Genomic DNA, 25,370 nt, shown 5'->3' on the forward strand with positions numbered 1-25,370 from the left:
TTTCTCTTCGCAAGCTGCCCCTTCCTCAGGAAAAGACATGAAGAGTCCCCTTGTCCTCATAGTGCTGCTCTCCTTAGTAGTGGCAAAGCTATGCCATGCTTACTGCCTCGGGTCTCAGGAGCAACAGATGCCCAGCGGACTCCAAACAAAGGTGAGGGTGACAAGGCTGGCATTGCAGAGTGCGGGTGGCAGATTGAGGGTAAGTGGATGGACTTCTGCATTGGGGTGAGAGTCTGCTTTGCTTTTGCGCATTATGTTGTTCAGATAGGGCTTTTAGGTACTTGAATCCCAGGAGATGAATCAGGCTTCTTCTCCACTTCAGTGCATATGATGAACAACAGGAACTCCATTACCCCAAACCAAGACTGACGCAGAGCTTTGCTTGACCCAAACAAAAGTCAATTTAAAAAAGAGCAAAAGTCCAGTACCACCTTAAAGACTAACAAAATTTCTGGCAGAGTATGAGCTTTCATGAGCCACAGCTCACGTCTTCAGAAATTTCATACCCTGCTAGAAATTTTGTTCATCTTTAAGGTGCTATTGGACTCTTGCTGTTTTCTACTGCTATAGTCAGACTAACCCAGCTACCCATTGTGATCTATCGCAATTAAAAAAAACAAAACCCACACAATAGTTTTTGAACCACTTCTCCGTTTTGAATTTCTGAAAGAAAAAAACAAGTTCTTTATTCTAATGTTTTCCTGTGTCCACAGGTTCCTTTTAAATGTTATTTTCCTTCAACTTTTCTGAAAATGGAGTGCTCTTGATTTTGGAACGTTGCGCAAAATTGTATTATTTCTCCCTGACTTTCAGTGGTGTGTGAGTCTAAACTGATGAAAATCTTACTGAATGCTGCTAGCCCTTACTGTAGAGTATTAGAAAATGCGGCCATGGATTGTCAGTAGTCTGAAGACTTGGAAACCTGGAAAATGTTTTAATTTATGTTATTTATTAAACTATTTATACCCTGGCTTTTCTCTTGGTTCAAGGTGACTTAAAAGTAGCTATTAACACATTACAGATTAAAGCCAAATAAAAACCTAAAATACTTCCCTCCTCCCTAAAAGATGCCTGCTGTGCTGTCCAAACCCCATCAAAAGCCCTGGAAAACAAGACTTGCAGTTAGGGTTGCCAACTCCAGGTTGGGAAATTCCTTGAGTTTTTGGGGGTGGAGCTGGGGAGGGTGCAGTTTGGGGAGGAGCCTCTGCAAGGTATAATTAGGGTTGCCAGTTCTAGGTTTGGAAATACCTGGAAATGTTGGGGGGGGTGGAATCTGCGGAAGGTGGGGTTTGGAGGGGGAGGGACTTCGGTGCCATAGAGTCCCATTGCCAAAGCGGCCATTTTCTCCAGGGGAACTGATTTCTATCAGTTGTAATAGCGGGAGATCTCCAGCCACCACTTGGAGGTTGGCAACCCTAGGTATAATGCCATGGAGCCCACCTAGGGTTGCCAACTGCCAGGTAGTAGCAGGAGATCTCCTGCTAATTCAACTGATCTCCAGCCGATAGAGATCAGATCACCTGGAGAAAACTGGCTGCTTTGGCAATTGAACTCTATGGCATTGAAGTCCCTCCCCAAACCCCGCCCTCTTCAGGCTCCTCCCCAAAATCCCCCACCGGTTGCGAAGAGGGACCTGGCAACCCTAAGCCCACCTTCTGAAGCTGCCATTTTCTCCAGGGCAATTGGTCTCTGTAGTTTGGAGATCAGTTGTAATTCCCAGAGAACTCCAGGCCCCACCTATTTGCAGATCTCCAAAGGGGGTCTCTGCTCATGTCTTCAGGGAACCCATTCCACAGAATGGGAGCAGTGATGGGAAAGACCTGGTCTCTGGTTGATACTAGGCAGGCCACACTGAGTGTGGGAACAGCCAGCAGGTTCCAGCATTAAGACCGTACTTGGTGCACACATGTGGGAGGAGACAGTCCTTTAGATATGTGGGCTGCAGGCCATGAAGGGCCTTAAGGTCATAACCAGCAACTTGAATTGAAATTGAAAACGAATGGCAGCCAATGAAGCTGTTTCAAAATGGGCATCCTTTCCCAGTGTCCAGCCCCTGAAAGTAATCAGACTGTCGCATTCTGGACCAGCTGCAGTTTCCAGGTTGTCTTCAAGAGCAGCCCAACTTTAGGCAAGGATGGAAACAGCCTTGAGAATAATATCCTATCCCTTTAATAGTGGCTTATTGTGTGGAAATGGGACAGGTGAAGCTATCTGTGGCATACAAGGAAATAGCATCACCTGATAAGTAAAATCCTGTTAAGTCTCCATTGAAGGGACAGGACATTTTTTCCCTCCAAGTTGTTGGCAGTCCTACTCAATGTAGAGCACATCGCAACATTGCAACCGCGAGGATACAAAAGCATGGATCAGCGTATCCAGATCGGCTGAATGTAAGAAAGGAGAGAGTTGGCGAATTGGATGCAGCTGGCAGAAATGTAATGTCTTTTTGTGATGAAAATCTTTTGTTGCTTTCAGTCATCGCAATATGTGCTCTTGGTTTTGTCTTTGTTGTTGTAAAAGTATGATTTTAAGAGCTCATTGTTTTGCATTGGGGCTTGGCCACCTCGCACTCAGAACATTTTTGTTTTGAGTTTGGCCACTTTGTTTATTGATTGTTATCTGCCATGACTATAGTTTATGCAATAGGGACTAATAGGAGGATCCTAATAATGGAAGGTAATTGCAGAAGATATTTGTTATGTCTAGGGTTGCCAGCCTCCAGGTGGTAGATTAAACAAATAAGAGCATCACTATGCCTATACCTAGTAGGTTTGGAAATCAGCACAGTCAAGGTACAAAATTACAAAATTATTATTAGTGATTAGGACAAATTACAACAAGTGTTATACAACAACAACAAATGCTATCCTACTATGATACATATATACAAAATTCTGTCGATGTCAACCACACAGGTATACACATATTCTCAATGCTATAGATGCAAATATGCAATTTTTCTTTATGGTGAGGTTGAAAAGTCCAATTCAAGTAGGATATCCAATGAATGGTATAATCCAAAAAGAATGAGCTGGGGGATGGCCGTTTCAAGATTTTTTCTTCAGCCCCATGTTCAATTCATTGCAAAGTCCAAAGTCTGGTAATTTGTCATTAGTCTTCAATCCAATACTACTTCAAATTAAATTCATGGTTCCTCGAGGGATACAATTCAGTGTGATCATATATATGTATATGATCACACTGTATATATATGTATCATAGTAGGATAGCATTTGTTGTTGTTGTATAACACTTGTTGTAATTTGTCCTAATCACTAATAATAATTTTGTAATTTTGTACCTTGACTGTGCTGATTTCCAAGCCTCCAGGTGGTGGCTGGAGATCTCCCGCTATTACAACTGATCTCCAGGCAACAGAGATCAGTTCCTTGGGTTGCCAGGTCCCTCTTCGCCACCGGCGGGAGGTTTTTGGGGTGGAGCCTGAGGAGGATGGGGTTTGGGGAGGGACTTCAATACCATAGAGTCCAATTGCCAAAGTGGCCATTTTCTCCAGGTGAACTGTTCTCTATTGGCTGGAGAACAGATGTAATAGCAGGAGATCTCCAGCTAATACCTGGAGGTTGAGAACCCAGTTACACACCTCTGCACCTCTACCTAAGGTTAGAAACTCAGAACAGACAACTGCTACTACTAGTTGGTGATAACAATGATATGTGTAATAATCTGCTACAGTTATAACAATGTGCTACAAAGTCAATAGAGTCAAAAATGTACTATTGAAAGTACAGTCACAATCACTCCGAGGTTGAAGCCTTCAACTGCAGTGTGGTAAACAGGGAGACGATCGTTTCGATTCTTGTAGTTCTTCCTCAGTCCCGTTTCTGTACTACGTATGGACAATAATACAAAACAATACTTCATATACTCCTTAACAAGTATTGCTTTCTTGCTTCGACAGAAAGAAGCGTATTTTATTCATCTTTTTAATTCTCTAGAGCTCAATGGCTTAAATTTGGAGAATGATTTAACATGCTTCATATAAAGAACAGTGTCCCTTTAAGAACCTGTCGTCCCTTTAAGAACATTGACTATCATTTAAGCTGCTTTGCTGTGGAGTTGATTCACTACAGCTTGTATCCCTTGTGGGAACGTTATATTGTGAATCTGTCTAAGCAACTTTATGAACTGGATATCCAAGCTTTGGAATTTTGATTGTTAAGAAAAGTGGTTGCTTTTTGTATCCTATGAAAGGAGTATTTAAGTGAAGTATAAGAGAAATGAAGCTATGGAAAGCTAAAATCAATTCTAAACGAACAAATGTAAGTAACAAATTTTATTAACATGTATTTTAGATATAATTGTTAAGGAGTATATGAAGTATTATTTTGTATTATTGTCCATATGTAGTACAGAACGGGACTGAGGAAGAACTACAAGAATTGAAACTATCGTCTCCCTGTTTACCACACTGCAATTGAAGGCTTCAACCTCGGAATACCTGGAGGTTGGCAACCCTATCAGTTCCCCTGGAGAAAATGGCCACTATGGCAATTGGACTCTGGCACTGAAGTCCCTCCCCTCTTCAAGCCCCACCCTCCTCAGGCTCAACCCCCCACATCTCCCACCAGTATATCATCAATACATTTTCACTTTCCCACTGCACTGCTGGCATTGTTTTTGCCTTCTTTCATCTCAGTGACTGGAGTAACCCTCCTGCTATGTTGTGCACGTGTCTGGTAGGGTTGCCAGGTCCTCCCTGGGCACTGGTGGGGGGGAGTAGTGCTGTCAGCTCCAGGTTGGGAAACACCTGGCGATTTGGAGGTGGAACCTGGAGAGGACAGGGACCTCAGTGGGATACAATGCCGTAGAGTTCACTCTCCAAAGCATCCATTTTCTCCCGGGGAACTGATCTCTGTAGTCTGGAGATGAGCTGCAATTCTGGGGGATCCCTAGGTCCTGCCTGGAAGCTGGGATCCCTAGTGTCTGAGCCAATTGGATTTTCCAGATGTGTTCATGCTGTGTGTAACTATACATGTACATCATTGTGTTGCCAACACTTGACAAGTCTTTTGAAGGAAACACAAGTGTGTTTGGGGATGGGTTGCCAGGTCCCTCTTTGCCACCGGCGGGAGGTTTTGTGGGCATAGCCCGAGGTGGGCAGGGTTTGAAGTGGGGAGGGATTTCAATGCCATAGAGTCCAATTGCCAAAGTAGCCATTTTCTCCAGGGGAACTGATCTCTATCTCCTGGAGATCAGTTGTAATAGCAGGAGATCTCCAGCTAGTACCTGGAGGTTGGCAACCCTACTATGGGGGTATGAAAAACACTCAGGTTGGAGTTATTTTAAATTAAAACAAGCACCCTTGATTTGGATTCTTCTAATATTACAAGTTGTATTATGAATCCAACCTGAAAGAATGGAGAGGCAATCTTGTCTTCCAAGAATGCCTACTCAAGTGTAAGTTTAGTACCTGCCAGCTTCTGGCAAGGTTAGGAAACTTAGCAATGTAGAAAGGATTATTTGTTTTACTCCCAGTGAACCCTACCCTTGAGTTTAGCTAGTAAAGATTGTTTTTACTAAGACAAACGACTTTGTCTCTTTTGTGTGTGCGTGACTCATCCTTACTTTCAATAAGCCATAACCAACAATCCTATCCCTCTGAAATTGGTAGCAGATGAATAAGTCAGTTCCAGAACTCAACAAATCTGCCCCCTCCCCCAATTGGGATGAAATTCTCAAAGTTTACACTGCTTGGCAAAGGGATCCTCCCTTGCAAATTTCACACAGACAGAAGGACATATCTTTGTTTTAGAGACAATTAACTTTCTCTGGTATGGACAGGGAGGCACAAACTGATGTGTGAGTTTTCTTCTCTTTTCCTGGGAACCCCGTGTGGGCCTCTTCCTTATCCCTTGCCCTCCCTAGCCTCCACCCCCAAATCTACAGGAATTTCTCAATCCATTGTCGGCTATCCTACCTGTTATATAAACAATAGGAGGATAGGCGAGTCTCCCTGGTTTTCAGGGTACCGAGGCTTCCCTGGCTGAATACCACTACCTCTCTCAAAAATTGTCCATGCATTTTCAAAACATCTCCGCAACCACGCGAACTGTAAAATCTGAGAAAGACGGAGGAGGATTGCAGAAACGGACGAGAAACACCTCTGCTCGTATCCTTTTCTGTTTCTGATGCCTTGATGCCATCTATGTTCCCACTCTGCCAAGATTAAGCTGCTTCTCCCTCACTGCGTTGTGATGTGAGATCCCATATGGGGGTAATCATTTTCAGTCCTTGCACAAACTAATTTCCAGGTCCTGCAACCTGCGTGTCCTGCAGAGACGAAAATGGTGGTCTGCAATGATTGCTTGATATTAGAGAGCACCTCTCTTGCTACTGAAAGAGCTTCAGTGACTCAGTGGGTGAGCTGACAGCCAAGCATTCGGATGTACTTGTCCCTGGAGGAAATGGTCGGTTTCTGAATTTTGGACAAATGGTTTCAAGCAGTCTATGTGGACAAAGTACCGTGACGTTAGGTGTCTTGCTGATGTCATGACCTGGAAGACCATCTTAGTTGCGACATCTTGGTGATGTGCGTGGTCACCATTTTGTATGCAGGAAGTAAAAGGAAGCATTTCTTCACACAATGCATAGTTAAATTGTGGAACTCCCTGCCCCAGGATGGGGTGATGGCTGCCAACTTGGAAGGCTTTAAGAGGGAATGGACATATTCATGGAGGAGAGGGCTATTCATGACTACTAGTAAAAATGGATACTAGTCATGATGCATACCTATTCTCTCCAGGATCAGAGGAGCATGCCGAATATATTAGGTGCTGTGGAACACAGGCAGGATGGTGCTGCTGCAGTTGTCTTGTTTGTGGGCTTCCTAGAGGCACCTGGTTGGCCACTGTGTGAACAGACTGCTGGACTTGATGGGCCTTGGTCTGATATAGCATGGCCTTTCTTATGTGGTCATAATGACCGAAGAGTGCTACAGGAAATATTTCCTAGTTGTGGACAGGGTTGCCAACTTCCAGGTGGCAGTTAAAGACCACTGCTGGCTTGTTTTTCAGCTGTCCTTTTCAACAGTGCAGCACACTGTTTCTCCTCCTCTTTCAGAGCAGATAACGGGCAACTTTGCACAAACTTTTCTAACTAGGAAGCTTGTCTTTCTTGTGTTTGTTAGGGAAAGATCCAAGAAAAGTCCTGAAAGAAATAGTTCCCCCTGGAAAAGCTTCTTTGGTCTGCAGCAGCACAACATTCTGTAGCAAATGGCTTTTTTCTGGTATGGGGCTTTGTAGACCACAGTCTTTTCCATTACATTCATAGTAATGAGAGCCAGCATGGTGTAGTGGTTGAAAGCGGCAGACTCTAATCTGAAGAACTGGGTTCGATTCCCCACTCCTCCACATGAAACCTGCTGGGTAACCTTGGGCTAGTCACAGTTCTCTCAGAACTCTCTCAGCCCCACCTACCTCATAAGGTGTTTGTTGTAAGGAGGGGAAGGTGAGTGTAAGCCGCTTTGTGGAGTCTGATCTGGAGAACTGGGTTTGATTCCCCACTCCTCCACATGAGCAGTGGATGCGAATCTGGTGAACTGGATTCGTTTCCCCACTCCTCCACATGAAGCCAGCTGGGTGACCTTGGGCTAGTCCCAGCTCTCTTAGAGCTCTCTCAGCCCCGCCTACCACACAGGGTGCCTGTTGTGGGGAGGGGAAGGTGATTGTAAGCCGGTTTGATTCTGCCTTAAGTGGTAGAGAAAGTCGGCATATAAAAACCAACTCCTCCTCCTCCTTCTTCCTTAAAAGGTAGAGAAAAGCGGGGTATAAAAACCAACTCTTCTTCTAGTAGTAGTAGAAATATGGATTGCCACTTCATTTAGCCTCACACAGTGTATTGCGGCCAGTGTGGCCTAGCATTCCTCTGAGCAAAGTTCGGTTAGGCTTTTCTCCAGCGTAAGGACCCTTCCTCCAGCTTAGGTGACTTCCTCCCACGGAAGAGCCTGTTGTTAGAAGAACTGGACAAACATCCTCCAGTCTGAGGGTTGCCGGGAGAGAACCACTGGCTGCTGGGAGCGACCCACTGGCCACAGCATGGCCTCGTCCTAAATCTGTCATCCGCAAAGAAACAAACAAATGATAATGTCCCAATGCAACAAGTGATTTGAGGCCGCAGCCCCCTCGTGGTGTGAGAGCCAGAATGGTGTAGTGGTTAACAGCGGTGGTTTGGAGCGGTGGAGTCTGATCTGGAGAACCGGGTTTGATTTCCCCACTCCTCCACATGAGCGGCGGAGGCTAATCTGGTAAACTGGATTCATTTCCCCACTCCTACACACGAAGCCAGCTGGGTGACCTTGGGCTAGTCACAGCTCTCTCAGCCCCACCTACCTCACAGGGTGCCTGTTGTGGGGAGGGGAAGGGAAGGTGATTGTAAGCCGGTTTGATTCTTCCTTAAATGGTAGAGAAAGTCGGCATATAAAAACCAACTCTTCTTCTTCTTCTTCCTCCCCTTTTAAAAGGAAGCTTGTGGAGACTGTTCTTTTTTATTCCGGAATGTTCTTTTCGATTCCAGAAGTCTGATTTCTTGTTCCCTCAAACTCTTAACCATAATCCCATATTCCAAACCCAAATGAAGAAGGTGTGGGAGTGTGAGTTTCATTTGAGGCAAAAGGGTATTCTTTCATAGGTATGAAAAGGGGAGGTTCAATAGGGGAGGAGGTAGAATTCCCCCTCACACACACACACATATCTTTGCTGAAAAAGAACTTTCTGTGGGGAAAATTGCTTTTGAGGACAAGTCCATACTGGAGGCTTAAGTGGCTGCTTTTGTTAAATCCTCTCTGAATTAGATCCATGGAGGATAAAAAGCTCTGAGAAATCCAATTCCACCCTCTCCTGCAGATCCTGTCATCACGTTCCTACTGGCCCAAAATGCCTTAAATTATCTCAGTTTTAAATCTCCTGCAAGGTAATTCTTTGGTTTTGGATGCCCCTGATCTTTTTGCTTTTTTTACCTTATGAAATTACTTCACTTTCAGCAGCAGCTTTAACCAGATTAAATTAGAGTGCCCCCCCCCCCGCAGACACCTACCTCTTCTCGTTCTTTTTCAATGCATTTTCTACAAGGAGGTGTAATTGGCAATGTTTTTCTAGCTGGAAATCTGCTCTGATGATGGGGCGTAACAATAGAATCGGCATTCGGGAGGGACAGATTCGTTCAGAATTTGTGGGCGTTAGAATACCATCGGTATCAGCTGCTTACCAGCTTTCTGTCACGAAAAGGAGATGAGAGACAGAGAACGACCAGTGAAATCCTTTTATCGTTTATGGGCTTCTTTTACTTACAGTGTTTATATACCACTTGACCGCACAAATATCCTCCAAAGCAGTTTACAAAACAATTAAAACATCATCAAATAGCAGCCAGTAATTTAGGAGCTTGACCTGGGTGGCCCAGGCTAGCCGGATCTCGTCAGATCTCAGAAGCTAAGCAGGGTCAGCCCTGGTTAGTATTTGGATGGGAGACCGCCAAGGAAGTCCAGGGTTGCTATACAGAGGAAGGCACTGGCAAACCACCTCTGTTCGTCTCTTGCCATGAAAATCCCAAAAGGGTCACCATAAGTCGGCTGCGACTTGACGGCACTTTGCACACACACACACAATTTAGGAGCTCAGCAGTGTCCTCTTTAGCAGAGTTACACCTTTCTCCACTCATTGACTTCAATGGAGTTTAGAAGTGTGTAGCCGCTGTGGAATGCATTTTAGCTTTCTAAGGTTCAGTGGAATAAATCAATTGTATTCATCTCCAAAAGGAGAGGAGTGGATTTCTTGGGGAGAGGGGCTTGCTAATTGCTGGGGCCATCACTGAAGTCCTGCTGCTACATCCTGACACTAGAGTGTCCGAAAGAAAATGAGCCCTGTCCTGCCTGAGCAGTCAGAGGAGCAGCTACTTGAGAAAAAGCATGACTCCTTAGTAGGTTTGCCGACTCAGGGTGGAAACTAGGGTTGCCAACCACCAGGTACTGGCTGGCGATCTCCTGCTATTACAACTGATCTCCACCCAATTGAGATCAGTTCACCTGGAGAAAATGGCCGCTTTGGCAATTGGACTCTATGGCATTGGAAAAGGGGGTAATGTGGGGGGGAAATAATGAGTTTTTTTTACATTATATATTAACGTAAAAATATATGGGTCTATCCCTTTTCATGGCAGTTTAATGAATTTTTTTTAATATTTCTTATTAATTTTAACTGATTATATATGTGATTGGATAATATATTAAAATGGGTATATAATAGATGATAGAAATAAATAGAAAATTATAAGTAAATACTCATTAATATGTTAGGAATAGACAACTTTTAAAATAAAGGAGTGACTGGATTAAGAAATGGGTACGAAGAAGCCGGGGGGAAGTCAATTTTAATATCTGTATTTAATGAAGGCATACATTGAGCAAATATTGTTTTTTACTGATATATGGAAAGATAAGCTTTATGAAATGCTGAATAAGCTGGATTGTATTATTTTTTGAAAAACCAATAAAAATGTATATTAAAAAAAGAAGTCCCTCCCCAAACCCCGCCCTCCTCAGGCTTCTCCCCAAAAACCTCCCGCCAGTTATGAAGAGGGACCTGGCAACCCTAGTGGAAGCTCCTGGTGATTTGGGGGGGGGGGCGATGCCTGGGGAGGGCAGAGTTTGGAGAAAAGAGGGAGCTCCGTGGGGATGTAATTCCATAAAGTTTCCCTCCAAATCTGCCATTTTCTCCAAGAAAACTGGTCTGGTAAGTAGAGTTGCCAACCTCCAGGTACTAGCTGGAGATCTGCTATTACAACTGATCTCCAACTAACAGAGATCACCTGGAGAAAATGGCCACTTTGGCAATTGGACCCTATGGCATTGAAGTCCTTCCCCTCCCCAAACCCCACCCTCCTCAGGATCTGCCCCAAAAAACTCCCACAGGTGGCGAAGAGGGACCTGGCAACCCTCCTGGTAAGGGGCTTTAATGGCAGTTAAAACACAGAGGTTAAAAGTTGCCAACTCCAGTTTGGCTCATTCCTGGAGATTTAAGGATGATGCTGGTGGAAGGCAGAGTTTTGGGAGGGAAGGGAGCTCAGCCAGAGATGTGATCCCATAGGGTCCACCCTCCAAAGATGCCGTTCCATCCAAGGGGAATGATCTGTGCTGTATCAAGATCAGGTTGTAATTCTGGGAGAGCTCCAGGCCCCATGTAGAGGTTGGCAATCCTACTAGAGAGGCTGTTGCTGCCAGCACTTCAGCACAGCCATCTCACAACACTGGACTCCTGGTTTTTCTTCTTCCAGATTCGATTGTGAGGCAGATAGCCTCCCCTCCTAACTTTAACTCTTTATGATCCTTTCCCCCACTCTTTATCACACCCAGAAGCACATGCTTCTCAAATCAGTCTGGGAGCAGCGCAGATTATAGCGTGCAGGAGAGGGTCGGAACTGTTTCTGCCCCACAGGGAAGGGGCTTTAATGGCAGATAAAGAGACAATCTGGTGTAGTGGTAAGGAGTGTCGACCCAGGTTCGAATCTCCACTCATGCCATGGAAGCCTGCTGGGTGTTCTTGGGCCTCTCACTCTCTTTTAGCCTAACCTACCTCACAGGGTTGTTGTGAGGATAAAATGGAGGAGAAGAGAACGATGCACGCCACTTTGGGTCCCCATTGGGGAAAAGGTGAGATACAAATGAATGAAATAATAAATAAATAGTTAGAATCCCCACAAGAGAGAGCTTGATTGGACTGCCCTCGCCACTGCCAGTGGCAGCCGTAGCTGCCTTGGCACAGGAAATAAAAACATCTGGGTGGAGCTTGTCAGAGCTGCTTTGTCACGGAAGACGTTTGATAGCATTGCCTTGATTTACTTTTCAAGTAATTTGGACATCGTTCTCCTCTCCACCATTTTATCCTCACAACAACCCTGTGAGGTAGGTTAGGCTAAAAGAGAGTGACAGGCCCAAGATCACCCAGCAGGCTTCCATGGCATGAGTGGAGATTTGAACTTAGGTCAACGCTCTTTACCACTACACCAGATTGTCTCTTTAACTGCCATTAAAGCCCCTTCCCTGTGGGGCAGAAACCTTCTCCATTCCTGTCCTGCGCGCTATAATCTAAACTGCTCCTAGACTGATTTGAGAAGCATGTGCTTCTGGGTGTGGTAAAGAGTGGAGAAAAGGATCACAAAGAGTTAAAGTTAGGAGGGGAGCAAACTGTACTGTATTTATTGATACGGTCTGTTTGACCAGCAAAAGGTTAATACATAAAATTATCTGACTTAATAAAACTGCAAAACTAATATAAATTACAAAATCAGACAAAAGACTAATGATATTAAAATGAAAGGTATTAAAACAAATCACAAGAATTAACTTGACAGCTTAATATTTCTAAAAGTATAGCAAGGTTTAGTAATTTTTTTCCATTCTGTTTTTGCAAGTTTTAATTTCTATAACACAAAATTTGGCAGTTGGGAGGGAAAAGTGTGGCGTTTCACCCATCAGGGGCCTCTTAGACAGGATTTCTATTAGCTTATCGGGGAATTCAGTGATCAGGGGAGCAATGAATTTAATACGGGCCTCAAGACAGAATGAACAGCCGAACAATACATGTTCGGTGGTTTCGATGTCTCCTGACCTGCAAGGGCCTTTCTGATCTTGGAATCTTCTTGTATTTCCCTTCTAGGAGAGCCGAAGCCAGGACATGACATCTGGCTAGAGTGTAGGCCTTCCTATAGTTGATAAATTCCAAGTGGGAGATATATGCTGCAGGGGCAACTAAGTATCAGTATTGGGGACTAACTGCCTCACAATAGAATTTGGAAGAAAAAAAACCAGGAGTCCAGTGTTGTGAGATGGCTTCTGAAGTGCTTGCAGCAATTGAGATGGGACAAGCAGATGTAAAGGCATCAACCCCCCCCCTTCCTCCCACTGAACACAGGAAGTCCAGCTGAGCCCCGCTCTCATGTCTGATCTTTTGTTCCCCGGTTCTATGTCTCCAGCTATTCTTTCCAGAATAATGAGACTACATAATGAACTTGCTCTTGAAATTCTCAGTACAAGTTCCGTACTCGGCCCTTTCCCTATTACATTATGAAATTCTCCCTCCCCTCTCAATGACGCAAATGTTAGTAACCGGTGAATGAAGCCGTGGCAGTCAAAGGAGCATCTCTGAAAACTGTTGTGAATGCCAGTTTTCTTCGGAAACTGTTGTGAACTCCAGTTTTCAGTTGGCAAACACTGATTTTGCAAAACAGCCAAGGAAGTAAATTACTGTTATTTGACACAGTCCAAATGCTCTTGAACCTGGACACCTGTGATGTGATTTTTCAGGCTTCAAAAACAAAATTTTGGATCCCTGTGGAACTGAATTTTCTGTACCAAAATGTATTTATTCTGCAGCATTCAGTTCCACGTGGGTAAAATATTACATTTCAAATATTACATCTGAAAGTGACACACTGAGATGGGGGGGAATCTCACTGAATTGGTTCCGCACATGCCGAATAATGCACTTTCAATCCGGTTTCAATGCACTTTGAAGCTGGATTTTACTGTGCGGAACGGCAAAATCAACTTGCAAACTGTTGCTAAAGTGCATTGAAAGTGCATTTAAAGTAGGGCTGTCGATTCGGTTCGTCCCGAACCGAAAAACAGCTGAATTTTCCCCGATTTGGCGGTTTTTAGTTCGGATGGAACCGAACTCAAAAAAGGCGGGAAAACGGGGAGCCGAATTCGGTGAGTTCGGGGTGTTTGGTGAATAAATTCGGCAAATTCGGGGTTCGGCGCAGCAGAATAACCATCAGTTAGTAAGCAGCATTCTCCCACGGCCAATCGGTGGCCAAGCAGGGTCTTCTTCTGGCCAATCAGTCGCAATTGAGCACGTGAGCCCAGCTGCTGCGCGGCCCAGAAAGAGAAAGAGAGAGTATCTGTTTGTGCGTGAGAGAAATCCCCATGGGGTGTGTGTGTGTGCATGTGCACATTTGCTCCTTTCTGTGGCTGCAGGGGATGCATTTTTGGGGTTAGAGGTCTCAAACTTTCAGGGTAGCTTGAGGGGACGCTTCTTGCAAAAACCCTCAAGTTTTGTAAAGATTGGGTCAGGGGATCCCGAGATATGGGCCCCGAAAGGGGTCCCCCCCTTAATGTGCATTTTTATTCAATTTACAGCACACATTCGAGCCATTCCGTGGCTGCAGGGGACGTATTTTTGGGGGTACAGCCCCCAAACTTTCAGCGTAGCTTCAGAGGAGCTTTCTTGCAAGAACCCCCAAGTTTTGTAAAGATGGGATCGGAGGGGCAAAATATGGGGTCCCCCCTTTTCCCTATTGGGATGAATGGGATCAGCCGATCCTGTGTGCATCTCGAGAGCGGCAAATCCAAGGCAAAACCTCCTGTGCTTAAATGGAATCGTATTGGATTACCCACTCCTCCCAGTCCCTCCTAATCTATATTTTTTTCCCATATGTATGTGGGGGGGGGGGAAAGCAGAGTCTGTGGGGGGGCAGTTTCTGTGGGGGGGGGGAAGCCAAAGGAGGCTTTCGCCCGTTCTGCCGAGGGTGTGTGTGACCGCTCACCTCTGCGGGAGTGTGTGTACGGCTTTTAAAGTTTTAAAGTTTAAAGTTGAGTCTGTGCGGCGGCTAGCGAGCTAGTGACCCCTTTCGAGGCCCATATCTCAGGACCCCCTGACCAATCTTTACAAAACATGGGGGTTCTTGCAAGAAGCGTCCCCTCAAGCTACCCTGAAAGTTTGGGACCTCTACCCCCAAAAATGCCCCCCGGAGCAATGGAAAGGCTTGAATATGTTTTTAATGGCTTTATTCGGCCGAATTTTCCCCCGAACTTGGAACTTGGCGCCGAATTCCACGGATCTGAATCAGGGGAGTTCAGACTTCGGCATTTCCCGAATTAAAACAGGCTGAATTTTGCCGAATCCCAATTTTACCGAATATTTTTTTTCCAACAGCTTTAATTGAAAGTGCATTATCCAGCATGTGCGGAAGTGCGGGTCTAGATGCAATGGCTTTCATCCTCTATGTGATACTCTGGGGTAAAGGCCATTTCCTATCCATACACCAGATAGTTGGCAAATCTAATTAAATGTTAATCTAACTAAACTGAAGCAGCCTCGATTGCGCAGTTTCTCAGAGACTCTATTTACATAACCCAATAGAGGAAGAATGAACAATGCCTTAATTCCATCATGCATATGCTCTATCTGTCATTGTTATTGTTGGTATGCGAAGGGAAGAAGGCTTCGCGGTTAATTCATTGTTGTAAGGGAGGGGCTGTGGCTCAGTGGTAGAGCATCTGCTGGGCATGCAGAAGGTCCCAGGTTCAATCCCCAGCATCTCCAGTTAAAGGGACAAGGCAAGTAGGTGATGCGAAAGACCTCAGCCGGAGACCCTGGAGAGCCGTTGCCGTTCTGAGTAGACAATACTGACTTTGATGGACCAAGGGTCTGATTCAGTATAAGGCAGCTTCATGTGTTCATTGCAATACATTCCTCTTTGGCCATAGGCACAGTGACCTGCCCATTTCTTCAAAAGGTAAAGAAGACATCCCCTTTACACAGCAGCCAGTGAAGAGAAGCGTTTTGGCCCTCCCTTCTTCGTCCTGTCTCCCAACTCCAAGGGGAAACCTGGGGGGACAGGGTGCTACACAGGGAAGCACACCTGTTCAACTTTCTGCTCCTTTCTCAGTATGAAAAAAGGAAAAGAAAACCAGTGGAGGTGTTTCTTTTTAGAAGTTCCATGATAGAGGCCTATAAAATTATGCATGGTATGGAGAGAGTGGACAGGGAGAAAAGCTTTTCTCCCTCTCTCATAATGCTAGAACACGGGGTCATCTGATGAAGCTGGAGGGTGAGATTCAAAACAGATAAAAGGAAGTATTTCTTCACACAACACATAGTTTAATTGTGGAACTCCCTGCCCCAGGTTGTGGTGATGCCTGCCAACTTGTAAGGCTTTAATAGGGGAGTGGACATGTTCATGGAGGAGAGGGCTATTCATGGCTATTAGTAAAAATGGATGCTAGTCATGAAGCATATCTATTCTCTCCAGGATCAGAGGAGCATGCCTACTATATGCTTTGGAACGTGGACAGGATAATGCTGCTGCAGTCGTCTTGTTTGTGGGCTTCCCAGGAACACCTGGTTGTGAACACTGTGTGAACAGACTGCTGGACTTGATGGACCTTGGTCTGATCCAGCGTGGCCTTCCTTATGTTCTTATGTTCTAAAAGCTTGAAGCCCTTACAGATCTCTTGTGCCTTCCTGCTTGGGCGGAAGGACACACCTGAATAGAAGACAAGAGCAAGGTATGGCTGCCCCCTGGGACCCTGGAGGTCTGTCCCACAGGCTGCTGCACACTTTTGCTCTCCCTTTCTGCTACAATAGGTTTATTCATGCAATCCCTCTCCTTGACTGGAGCTGCAGCAACCGGGTAGCACGTCAGCATTGCCATCCTGCAGTGACTCTTGCCCACCACTGGGGGCACTGTGGGTCAAAGTACCATCATTAACCAGGAATAATTACAATATCTACTCAAAAAGATGGCTGTGAATATAAGACCACTTTTAAAAACGCTGTACACAAAAATAGTTTTTTTTTAAATTATTGGACATAACTGTAACTTGTATGTGAAATTAAGCACACACCCTCTTTTCTTTGATGGCATACCGGGGGGTGGGGGGGACCTAGCCTTGCATTTCAGTAAATACCATTAAAGGTATTTCTATCTTATCCATTAAGACTGTGCAAGGAAAATAAATTGTTGGTGGGATAATAGATCTATTTTCTGACATGGGCATAGATGTTGGACGCTGGGTAAGTCAGAAGAATGAGGAGCATCATGCATATTTATGCAAAGTGAGTTAAATCTGGACACAATTTTGAAATAATGTATTTTTTACTCAAAACTTGTAAGAGCAAGGAGGAGGAGATAAGGAATGCCACTGAATGTAGATGCAATTTCAAAACTATTTATTTGCTTTCTTTGCACACAAAGGATGTGAGGGTAGGGGAGACAATGATATACCATGTCCCAGTGCCCCAAACACCTAGTTATGCCACTGATAGGAGCTATGATATTCACAGCTTTTTCTCTTGTTCATGTACGGAGCCAGCATGACAGATGATTTCTAAATGATCACTTGTTGGGACATTATATCTCAGTAGAATGCAGCTTCATGTGTAACACTAGCTTTGTTACAGGCAGTAGAAAGAAAAGTCACTAGGGTTGCCAGGTCCCTCCTAGCCACCGGTGGAGGATGGGGGTGTAGCGTTGCCAGATCAAAGTTTGGAAACTTCTGGGATTTGGGGATGGAGCCTGGGGAGGACCAGGACCTCAGTGGGGTACAATGCCATAGAGTCCACCCTCCAAGGCATCCATTTTCTCCAGGAGAACTGATCTCTGTAGGCTGGAGATGAGCTGTAATTCCAGGGGATCCCCAGGTCCCACCTGGAGGCTTGCATCCCTCAAAGTCATGGATTATTAAGAAACACAATGCAGAAGGAAATGAACAGACACTTGGGAGTGTGAGAAGACTGGGAGAGAAGACACTGATGATCAGACACTTTTTATTTTTTAGGTGTATGTGGTTGCGAAAGTTCAGGTACTATATTCTGCATTCGTACTTTTCTCCATCTTTCATTCTGTTGAAGCCATGCACCATTTTAGACCCCTTACTGAAACTCTTCCTGGACTAAATTCTACTTTCACCCTGTCCATCTAAGAGGGGTAAAGTGGTCTTTGTGGCCATCACTGAGAACCATTATTTGGCTGCATATGCTTTAGAAGTTTAAGAAAATAATATTTTTAATATTTCCTTTTAATTGGATCTGAATATGCCTGTATCCAGATTAATGAAAGGGAAGATGTGAATCGTTGAATTGGGGAATATTTTGGCTAGTCTCTTGGCAGATCGGGGCAAATATTTTCATACTGCTTAATAGTCTTCTCCTGTCTTTCCAACAGAAGAGCACAGATCTCTCTAAGGTATCCCCATCCTTGCTCCGGCGATTGTATGACGGCCAAGGGATTTCCTATGAGGCTCTGCTCAGACTGACAGGCAAGGAAGAAATCAGTAAGTGGATTACGTTAAAGTATTAAAAGATTTCTGTAATAGAGTTAAATCCCTTCTTGCTCCCTGTATGACGATCCTAGGGCCACATTCTTAGCAGGAATATTATCCATTATTACAGCATATTCTGATGAGGATAAAATTAAATTTCTGCTGTCTGACATAGATGTTGACGTAACATATAGGGTTTCTTTGGCTGTTAACCGCACTAGGTATTCCCAGCGATGTATTAAGAGTTTGAAACTGTTATAAAAAATACTGTTCGCGCTTTTTTGGCCCCTTTAGCTGTGAAGACGTCTTCCAACCATTTTTTAGCCGTGGCATCCAAAAACCCGTTTAAAGCAATATTTTTTATAACATTTCCAAACTCTTGATACATCGCTGGGAATACCTAGTGCAGTAACGGCTTTTGTTTGCTCTAGTGGCAAAGAAAATAAGATCTAAGGTTTCTGAAGGAGCTATCAATTAAGTTTAAAATGACGAATTAGTATATATTAGTATGTTTTGGTATCTGTTTTAATATTTAAATGGCTGATTTGCTTTATTTATATTGATGCATTACTGTGTTTTAGCTATTTGCGATGGCCAGTGGCCACATACAATAAATTTTCTGGTATTCTGTGATAGAGAGAAAGGTGAATTTTAATATACAAGCAATTCAGGATGCCCTGATTCCTAGTAGGGTTTGAAAATAGGTAATTTCTGTTTCTCTCACTCTAAAGGTAGGTTGCAAAGTCTACCTTATAAGAGTTGCCCTCATTGCAATACATCAGTGCTGGCCTCCCTATCTCCCCTTCCCACTTTCTGAACACACTGGAAAAGTGGGAGGATATGAACAGAATGTGATTCAACAAGGATAAGTGCTGAGTTCTACATCTGGGTAACAGAAATTAGGGACATGCATACTGGATGGGGGATACAGTTCTGGGCAGCAGTGTGTGTGAACAGGATCTTGGGGTACGGATGGACTGTACGTTAAATATGAGCAGCCAGTGTGATGCAGCGACAAAAAAAGCTAATGCGATCTTGGGGTGCATCAACAGAGGCATAACATCCAAATCACAAGATGACATAGATCCACTGTACACTGCATTGGTAAGGTTGCACCTGGAGGATTGTGGGCAGTTCTGAGGCCTCACTTCAAAAAGGATGTGGACAGAATGGAGCAGGTGCAGAGGAGAGCTACGAGGATGATCAGGGGCCTGGAGACCAAGCCCTACGAGAAAAGGCTGAGGGAGCTGGGAATGTTTAGTCTGGAGAAGAGGAGGTTGAGTGGGGACATTATTGCTGTCTTTAAGTATTTGAAGGGTTGACACTTAGAGGAGGGCAGGGAGCTGTTCCTGTTGGCAGCAGAGGATAGGACTTGCAATAATGGGTTTAAATTGCGTGAGGAAAGGTACCGGCTGGATGTTAGGAAACATTTTTTACAGTAAGAGTTGTTTGACAGTGGAATCAGCTACCTAGGGAGGTGGTGAGCTCCCCCTCACTGGCAGTCTTTAAGCAGAGGCTGGACAGGGATGCTCTAGGGCCTAGAGTCTAGGCTGATCCTGCATTAAGCAGGGGGTTGGACAAGATGGCCTGTATGGCCCCTTCCAACTCTGTATACTATGGGCACTTTCACACAGCCCAAATAATGCACATTCAATCCACTTTCAGTGCACTTTAATGATAGTTTGCAAGTGGATTTTGCCAGTTCACACAGTAAAATCCACCTTGAAAGTGGATTGAAAGTGCATTATTTGGGCTGTGTGAAAGTGCCCATGATTCTATGCTATCTGGGAGGGGGGTGTTCAACTGCTCGACCGGTTCCACAGTGGCTACTACTGTCCTTTTATACAAGTGCCATCTTGATATTTTATAGCTGTTATAATTGCTGTTTTAATGCTGAAGTTTTATGATTTTATGTGGTTTTAGATGTTACCCGCCCTGAGCCCGGCCTGCTGGAAAGGAGGGTGGGCTATAAATTTTTATAAATAAATATATAAATAACATTAGCTCTTAAGCAAGATGTGGAGAGCAGCCTGAATAAAACACACACACACACACACAATGAGGAAAGAAAGGCAAGCTCAAAAGAGAGAAGAGTATCTTTGCAGCTTCACACAATCTCTGAAGTAAGGTAAGCAATCTAACAAATCAAAGGGCTCCTCTGAGTGTCAGTGCACTCCACCTATTCTTAGGGTTTCCAACCTCCAGGTAATAGCTGGAGATCTTCCACTGTTACAGCTGCTCTCCAGCCAATAGAGTTCAGTTCACCTGCAGAAAATGGCTGCTTTGACAATTAGACACTGGCATTGAAGTCCCTCCTCTCCCCACACTTCGCCCTCCTCAGGCTGTGCCCCAAAAACCTCCCGCGGGTGCCGAAGACGGACCTGGCAACCCTCCCTATTCTTGAATTCCTGGCTGGGGGGTGGGGGGTGGGGAGACAAAAGAGGAGATCAGCAATCGCAAAGTAACATGGTCCCAAGCCATATGACATTTAAGAAAGGATGCTTCTGTGTACAGCATATATCCCTTTCCAAACTGAAGAAGTACTGCCAGAAAAGGCCAGAAATGGTAGTTTCTCCCAACACCTCGTTGATTCTGTTCTCTCTTTTTCCAGGTCCCCAGGCACTTGCCCCCTCCCAAAAACGTAAGTTGGTTCTCCCTTTCAACAAGCCGCCTTTGAGGTTTACCATTTGTGCACATGCAGCGGGCAGACTCCCGGCCCTGCCCTCAATTGTCTGTGCTTGATTACTTGAGCAGTGAGGGAAGGCTTAGGGTTGGCAAACCTTCCTTTTTGTGTAACGGCTCCTTCCATTGTTCACTCTTTTACTCCTGCAGCCATGTAACATTTATGATTATAAAATGTACTTCGAGAGTGAACTTGCAGTTCAGTTGGCTTTATTAAGCTCCACAGGCTTTTAGCCTCTAAAATGGAAACAGAAAAATTACCCCAGAACTGGCTGAAACCAGTTCTCGTGAGCCTCTCTTAAAGTCGGGTTGCTCTGTTAGCCAGCTGGGAAAAGTTTTTAAAAACCCATTGGTGTGATGGCATTACATCACTTCTAGGGAAAACCTAGGGTTGCCAACCTCTAGGTACTAGCTGGAGTTCTCCTGCTATTACAACTGATCTCCAGCCAATAGAGATCAGTTCACCTGGAGAAAATGGCCACTATTGGCAACTGGACTCTATGACATTGAAGTCCCTCTGCTCCCTGAACTCCACCCTCCTTAGGCTCCGCCCCAGAAACCTCCCGCCGATGGTGAAGAGGAACCTAGCAACCCTATTTCCAGCCTAGAGCTGGCAACCCAACATTGTACCCTGCTGAGGCCCCTACCCAAACCCCACCCTCTCTAGGCTCCAACCCCAAAATACCCAGATATTTCCTAACCCAGAAATGGTAACCCCAGGGAACAGGGTTGGCAATTGCCTGTCCTGTCCATTTAACAGAAACTTAATGCGATGCTATTTACCAGGTAATGTTATTGACCTCCATCAAGTGAAAGACTTCACCTATCTATTTCCACACGCTAAGCCTCTATTAAAGAGACAGGACAGGACATTTTTCTCCAGGACAGGACAGGATATTTTTCTCAATTTTTCTGTTTTTCTACAAACCTTCTCTAGCTTCTCCCCCTTTTATTAGTTACGGCAATGACATGTCCTTCTATCTGTGGCCTGACGGGCCTCTATTGGCAGTTGCTGACATAATTCATCACTGTAAACACAGGCCTCTAATCAGATTTCTATCATGGTGGTTGTCAAATATTTAGAAGTGTACTTTTTGGTGTTTCCTTGCAAAGTAACTCTATGCCATTTCCCCCCTCCCTAGCATTAAATGCACGGGTCTCAGATTGGTTACCACTGAATAAGTTTATATTCTGTTTTTCATGTTTATACATATATAGCGCTTAGGGTTGCCAGGTGGGTGGTATTGGTGGGCAATTGCCAGCCTGTCCACCCAGCTGCTCCGGAGCCGCAGCTGCGTGCGTGCGTGCATACACACAATGGCAGCGCTTCCAGTTTTACTTCCGGACATGCCGCATTGCAGTGGCTGCTTTTGCGCTCAAACCCCCAAAATTCGTCAGCACCGATTGGGAGGGGGGACCTGGCAACCCTAATAGCGCTGTTGAGCAACAAACTGTATTTCATGGCCATTTGATATCTCATACAGAGGGCGAAACACATGGTCGCTTCAGGGTGAAAACGCATGGTTGCTTTAGCCTCCTTTATTCCCTGTTTCAGCCAGGATTCAGCCAGGATTGAACGCATGTTCGGCGAAACGCATGCTTTCGATCCTGGCTGAATCCTGGCTGAAACAGGGATAAAGGAGGCTAAAGCAACCATGTGTTTTTGCCCTTAGCCTCCTTTATTCCCTGTTTCAGCCAGGATTCAGCCAGGATCGAACACATGCATTTCGCTGAATGTGTGTTCGATCTTGGCTGAAACAGTATAAAGGAAGCTAAAGCGACCATGTGTTTTCGCCCAGAGACAACCCCAGAGTTGCCATCAGGCTGTCATTCCAAGATCAGTCTGTTCTTCTGCCTGAGTCACAATCCACTTTTGGGTCCCAGCCTGAAGTTCGAGAACCACTGGCCTGGCAGATTTAGAAACCATTCATTAAATCAGGGTTGTTTTTCATCTGAAATCCTCGTCCTTGCACCCATTTTGATTGTATTTGGCTAATGCTCCTCTCATCTTTGTAGGGGACATGCATGACTTCTTTGTTGGACTCATGGGCAAAAGGACCACAGAGCTTGGTAGGTATATGGCTGAGCTGTGTGGCTATAAGCCAAGAACTCTTTCCCTTAGAACTCTAGAATTACATTCGAATAAGGTCATAGAACTGGAAATTACGGTATGGCTTCTCTGTTCTTCACCCTCTCTTTTCAGTGTAGCAAAATATTCTTTACACAGTATTAGGTGCAGAATGCAGTTTCCTGAGAACCTTAACTTTCATCTTCTAAATACCTCAACAACCTGGTTTCTAGTCCTCATGACTGTGAAAAATATAAGTGGGTGGGTAATGCTGGGTGAAACTCAATCCCAAGGAGTTGCAGAGTAAGGTTTCCAGAGACCAGGGGGCAATGCGTTGGCTGACTTTAAGCAGACGCTGGACAAGCACTTGTCAGGGATGCTCTAGGCTGATCCTGCATTAAGCAGGTGGTTGGACTAGATGGCCTGTATGGCCCCTTCCAACTCTGTGATTCTATGACTCTATGATTCTGTGCTGTTGCTATAGCTTCTTTGCCCCTCCCCATGACTAGCAGAACAAATGCTGAAAAAGTGTAACAAAAATGTGCAGAATTATTCAAAGTAAGAGTAGTTGCGAAACTATGCTTCATTGGCATAATGGATGCAGATTAAACAGTTTAATCTTTGGGAGAGGAATATAAATTTTTTGGTATATTTTAAAAGAACAGAGAGTCCTGGTTTTAGGCAAGTTACTCTAATACGTAATTTACAGCGCAATTGTAAGACTTTAGTGGACTTAGAAGGATGTCACTGTTTAGGATTTCACTGTAAATAATTTCCAGGTGGCTGAAGGCTGATATTCTTGGCTTAATGTGAGTTGTGCCTGTTTGACAGAGGGCCTACAACAGGGTAAAGTAAAATGGGGCAAACAGCACCGTTCAAGGGAAACCCTGACATGGTTTAGAAATCAGGGTAGAGTGTCCATGTATGGTGTTTTGGTGCATGTAGGCAGAGCAAGAGAGGATTTCCTGTTGATGCCAAAGAGGGGTTTCCAAAGGCCTATTTGTTTGACTTGCTTGAGACTGCACTGGCACATCATTTTGCTGTCAGACAGATGGGAATGCGATAAATAAAACCTGAGTTCAGCTTGCTTCTTCTCCCTCTGGCTATCAGAAGCCATTTCCATGAGCAGAAGGAGAAGAAGCAATTTTTGCTGACTCTGCACTCCTGCTGCAGATCCTCATTTCCTGTTCCTGTTAGTCCATTAGCCTGCTAGGGCAGGATTTCAGGGAGTATAGCAGGCCGCCGTGGAAGGTGGAAGGTTGAAAAGTTCTCTTCCATGAGTGTGGCAGCATTCATGTTGCATTCCTATCAAGCCATATCCTTCTGAGCCACATCACAAGGTTTAAGGGAGAAGTAATGCCTGCCATTTTACATTCTGGCAGAGGTTGGGAAACAGGGCAGGGGAGCCCTTTGGCACCATCATCTCTGAGTGATGGAAGAAGATGGGAACAATGATTCAGTGGCAGAGCTCACAGAGGAAGTACTAACTTCAGTTGCTGGCATCTCCAACACCTGAGAGATCTTTCTCTGCTTGACACTCTGAAGAGCTCCTGCATTGAGCTATATGGGCCTATACTTTGACTTGGTATAAACTAGCAACATCATATGTTCTGCTCTGGGTAGACCTCACCTAGAGTACTGTGTTCAGTTTTGGGCACCGCAATTTAAGAAGGATGTAGACAAGCTGGAACGTGTCCAGAGGAGGGCAACAAAGCTGGTGAGGGTTCTGGAGACCAAATCATATGAGGAAAGGTTGAAGGAGCCGGGTATGTTTAGCCTGAAGAGGAGAAGACTGAGTGGGGATATGATAACCATCTTCAAGTACTTGAAGGGCTGTCACATAGAGGAGGGTGCCGAGTTGTTTTCTGTTGCCCCAGAAGGTCGGACCAGAACCAGTGGGTTGAAATTAAATCAAAAGAGTTTCCATCTAGACATTAGGAAGAATTTTCTAACAGTTAGAACGGTTCCTCAGTGGAACAGGCTTCCTCGGGATGTAGTAAGCTCTCCTTCTCTGGAGGTTTTTAAGGCTAGATGGCCATCTGTCAGCAATGCTGATTCTATGACCTTAAGCAGGTGATGAGAGGGAGGGCATCTTGGCCATCTTCTGGGCATATAGTGGGGGTCACTGGGTGTGTGTGTGGGGAGGTAGTTGTGAATTTGCTGCATTGTGCAGGGGGTTGGACTAGATGACCCTGGTGGTCCCTTCCAACACTATGATTCTATGTTTACATTGCTAATGTAAGAGCTGTGGGTGCAGCCCATCCAGAAGATCCCAGGATGAATCCCTGGCATCTCCAGTTAGGGTCTTAGGTAGCAGGTGTTGGGGAACTCTCTTCTCTGACTTGATATCCAGAATGCTGCTGCCAGGCACAACAGACAATATGGAGCTCGGTGGACCACTGATCTGACTCAGTATAAGGCAGCTCCATCCAGTGAAGGGGTGCCAAAGAAATGCTACTGCTCAAAGACAACTGTCCTTTTCTGGTATTAGATGATCCCACAGATGGGAACAAGGGGACGCTCCCTGGCTTTGGCGACCTGAAGTACTCATCAAATGCAGAATAA

At 44.9% G+C, this 25,370-nt stretch overlaps 1 protein-coding gene across 1 annotated transcript; it reads left to right on the top strand.

Annotated features, from left to right (window-relative positions):
• Positions 1–25,370, top strand: TAC3 (tachykinin precursor 3). The gene is made up of 5 exons (XM_056867045.1): positions 1–151; positions 17,959–18,067; positions 20,667–20,696; positions 22,754–22,807; positions 25,297–25,370. Exons 1-5 carry the CDS (start codon positions 38–40, stop codon positions 25,368–25,370), a joined length of 381 nt encoding a protein of 126 aa, XP_056723023.1. The 5' UTR covers positions 1–37.

Source organism: Euleptes europaea, chromosome 1, assembly GCF_029931775.1.
Source record: "Euleptes europaea isolate rEulEur1 chromosome 1, rEulEur1.hap1, whole genome shotgun sequence".
Classification (NCBI taxonomy): Eukaryota; Metazoa; Chordata; class Lepidosauria; order Squamata; family Sphaerodactylidae; genus Euleptes; species Euleptes europaea.